Source organism: Apteryx rowi, unplaced genomic scaffold, assembly GCF_003343035.1.
Source record: "Apteryx rowi isolate R43461 unplaced genomic scaffold, aptRow1 scaffold_651, whole genome shotgun sequence".
NCBI classification, from domain to species: Eukaryota; Metazoa; Chordata; class Aves; order Apterygiformes; family Apterygidae; genus Apteryx; species Apteryx rowi.
Genome location: NW_020450929.1, coordinates 224,338 through 227,819, shown reverse-complemented (window position 1 = coordinate 227,819; position 3,482 = coordinate 224,338). Strand labels below are relative to the sequence as shown.

Genomic DNA, 3,482 nt, shown 5'->3' with positions numbered 1-3,482 from the left:
TTGTGGATGTCCCGCACGACGCCCTTCAGCTGCTCCTGCAGCGACGCCTTCGGCGGGGGGCCGGCCGGGGGCTCCCCCRCGGGCCAGCCCTCGGGCGACGCCAGGAACCGCTCCAGGTCCTCAAAGGAGCTCTCCCGGGGGGGCGCCCCCGGCGGGGGCCCGGCCGGCCCCGGGGAGCCGCCCTCGAGCCCGCGGCCGTCGGCGAGGGGCGAGCCGGACAGGCTGTGCCGCAGGCCGGCCGCGCCGTGCTCCGGCACCGAGAACATGCAGTGCAGGCTGCGGGAGGCTCGGAGCCGCCGGCCCCCCGGCTCCGGCGGCAGCGGGGCCCCGGCGTCCAGCGAGAGGAAGGAGAGGCCGGTGGGGGGGGAGGCGGCGGCGGCAGCGGCGCCCTGGCTGACGGCCGGGTAGAGCCGGCCGTACACGGCGCACTGCAGCTTCCGCAGGAGCTGGGCGACGGGGTGCTCGGGGAAGCTGCGGGCGAGGGAAGGGGCTGGTCGCGGAGGCGAGGGGCACCAAGGGGCATCCGCAAGCAGCCGCGGCCCCCTCCCTCCCTCCCTCCCTCCTTCCCTCCCAGGCCAGGCGCTACCTGAGGAGGCAGGAGAAGAGCCCTGCCACCACGGAGAGATCCGCCGGGCTGCTCTTCAGCTTGGCCTTCCACTGCCGCGGCCAGTCCTGGGGACAGCGTCCGTGGGAGGGTGAGATGGGACCCTGTGGGGGGGGGGGTGGCACCGCGTCCTGCCCCCCCGGAGCGACGGCAGGTATCCTGCCCCCAGGACAAGGCATCCTGCCCCCAGAACCCAGGGGTGGCAGGTATCCTGCCCCCAGGACAAGGCATGGTGCCCCCGGCAGCGCACAGGGACGGCAGGCACCCCATCCCCAGGGAAAGGCACCCTGGGCCCGCGGCGCCGGAGGCAGCGGCGCCCGGCGCGCACTCACGTGGTCCTGCTCGTACTCGAGGACGGCGGCATAGAGGGCTCTCTGCTCCTGCTCCTCGGGGGTGAGGGCCACGCTGCCGGAGAACCTCCTGCCCGGAGAGCAGCGGCCGTGGGCAGGGGGGCGGCTGCTGGGCGCCCCCAGCCGCGGCCCAGCCGGGAGCCGCAGCCCCAGGCGCCGAGCTCGCTGCCCCCATGGCCGGTCCCACGCGGGGCACCGGGGCTGGAGGGACGCAGGGAGGGGACCAGCGGGAGGGAGGATGCACCGGGGCGTGCTGAGCCCTCGGGGCTGGTCACACGGGGGGGGGGGCAGCACCACCAACGCCCGCTCTGGGGACAGGGACGTGGCCCACGAGGGGGCACCGGGCCAGGGAGGTCCCTGCGCCCGCGGGGCCCCCGCCGCGACGCCCGGCCCCGCTCACCTGTTGGCAGCTTCCTGCAGCCGCAGCCTCCGCTCCTCCATTTTCCGCTGCAGCTGGGCCACGGCAGAGTCAAGGCTCCGGAGCCGCCCGGGCRCCGCGGCATGGGGGTCCCCGGCAGGCTGCCACCACCGCAAGYGTGGCGGGAGCCCCCGCGGGACCCCGCACCAGCTCGGGGAGAGCTGGGCAAGAGTCGTCCAGCCTGCTCTTCCAGCACAGCCGCCACTCCCGTCGGGCAGGAGCCAGGATCTGCCCTTCTCCCACCCCCTTCCCCCCCAGTCAGCCCCTAACAGGACGGGGTTTGCACCCCGAAAGCGTGCTTTGGATCAGCGCAGCCCGGCGACAAGGCGCAGGCGCCTGCAGCAGCGCGTGCGGCTACGAAGTCCGGGCTGCGCGCAGCTCCGGAGGCGCCGGGGCTGTCGGCTGCCTCGACGATCCCTTTGGAGCAGGGGCCCAGCGGAGCCGCGGGGCCCGTGCTCGGAGCTCTTTGAACGGGAAGGATACGGTCTCCTCCCGGGCCTTGGCTATCACCAGGTTCTCCATCATCTGCCGCTGGAGGGACAGCGTCTGCGGAGCAGAGCGCGTGCTGGTGACGCCTGCCGAAAACCCGCGGCCACCCGGGAACGTGCGGACAGGCCCGGAGCACGGGGGGCTCCCCGGCGCCTCGTGGGACCCTCCCGCCCCAGCCCGGGGTCCATCACACCCGGATGCTCCCACCCTGCCGCTGCGKGAACCTTTTCCCTTCCCAGGGCCAGAGCTGTCCCCGCAGGGCCGGGGCTCCCCGGGGCGGTTTGGGCCCTGCAACACCTGACGCGACTCCGGCTGAGCCCCTGGGGAGGGACCGGGGGGGGTCGGGAGCTGCCCAGCTCCGTCCCCAGCCCGCACAGAGCCCCGGGCCGCAGCGCTGCCCGGCAGGGCTGCCCCCTCGCCGCTCCCCACTTGCCAGCGAGGTCTTCTGCAGGGCCTGGCGGGGGTTCAGCCGCGCCACCCGGGCCTCGTAGGCGGCCTTCAGCTTCTGGTTCTGCAGCGACGCCTCCTCCAGCGGCGTCAGCTCCCTGCCGGCGACGAGCCCTGAGCACCGGCCCGGGGCGCCCGGGAGGGACGCGGGCAGCGCAGCGCAGCACGCAGGTGCCACGGGGCCCCTCGGCACCCAGCACAGGCGCTGAGCTCCCTGCCCAGGACCGGACGCCGTGCCTCTGCGCCCGACCCCTCCGCGTCGCCGCCCTGCCGACGGGCCACGTACTTCCTGGCGCTCTGAGCTTCGGCGATCTGCAGCTTCTGGAAGATCTCCGGCGGCAGGAAAGGAGAGAGCTTGCCCCCCTCGTCSGAGAAGACCCTGCGGTGGCGGGAGATGGGCGCGGGGCCCGCGCTCCTCTCCGGCACGGCCGGTTTGGCCTTGGCTTTCCCTGGGGAGGGGAGGACGGGTGAGCAAGCAGGAGCCCCGCTCGCCGCACCGTGCCGTGCCGTGCCGTGCCACACCACGCCGTGCCAGCCCGGGGACGGCGTTGCTCACCAAGCGCGGCTGCGATGGACTTCRCTCTCTCCAGGCACTGCTCCGCCAGCTTCAGCATCTTCGGCGTGTCGGGTGCGACGCCCTCGCTGCCGTCTGCGCAGAGGACGCCGCGTGGGTGCCCGGGGCCGTCCGGGRGTGGCGCAGCCCCGCGGCCCTCAGCACCGCTCCGCATGCCCGCCCCACAGCTCGGCAGCGGTGGGTGGGGGGTGGGGGGGGGTCAGGGCTTCGCCCCGGCCCCCCGGGCTCCGACGGGGCCGCCCGCACCTTTCTCGGCCGCCGCATCCTCCTGCAGGGCCTGGGCGATGAAGCTGATGCTCCGCAGATATTCCGCATAGGCCTCCTGCCGGGAGAGCGCGGCTGAGCCGCAGCCCCTCGCCGCCCCCCCCCACCCCGTCGGCCTGCCCGGGGGGGCGCCGGGGACCCCCTGCAGCCCGGCCCCACAGCCACCCCATTTCCAGGAGGCGGGGGCGAAGGGAACAACCCCCCCCCAGGGCTTGGGGGCCGCAGGGGGTCCATGGGGGGGGGGATGAAGCGGGACACAGCAACATGGAGGGGCACGAGGGGGTGCCCAGGCTGTGCACGGAGATGTGGGGGGGGCGTCCCAAAGAGGGGGGTGAG

The 3,482-nt window shown here is 75.2% G+C and overlaps 1 protein-coding gene across 1 annotated transcript; it reads right to left on the bottom strand.

Moving 5' to 3' along the window:
* Nucleotides 1-2: 2 nt before the first annotated feature.
* VPS9D1 (VPS9 domain containing 1) lies at nucleotides 3-3,412 on the bottom strand (the record flags this gene model as incomplete). The annotated part of the gene is made up of 10 exons (XM_026084842.1): nucleotides 3,405-3,412; nucleotides 3,129-3,262; nucleotides 2,865-2,957; nucleotides 2,595-2,757; nucleotides 2,295-2,406; nucleotides 1,856-1,918; nucleotides 1,355-1,407; nucleotides 937-1,024; nucleotides 587-672; nucleotides 3-471 (listed from the first exon to the last, which is right to left on the bottom strand). Coding segments are annotated over exons 1-10 (1,269 nt in total), but the record flags the coding sequence as incomplete, so codon positions are not given.
* Between the last annotated feature and the right edge of the window lie 70 nt (nucleotides 3,413-3,482).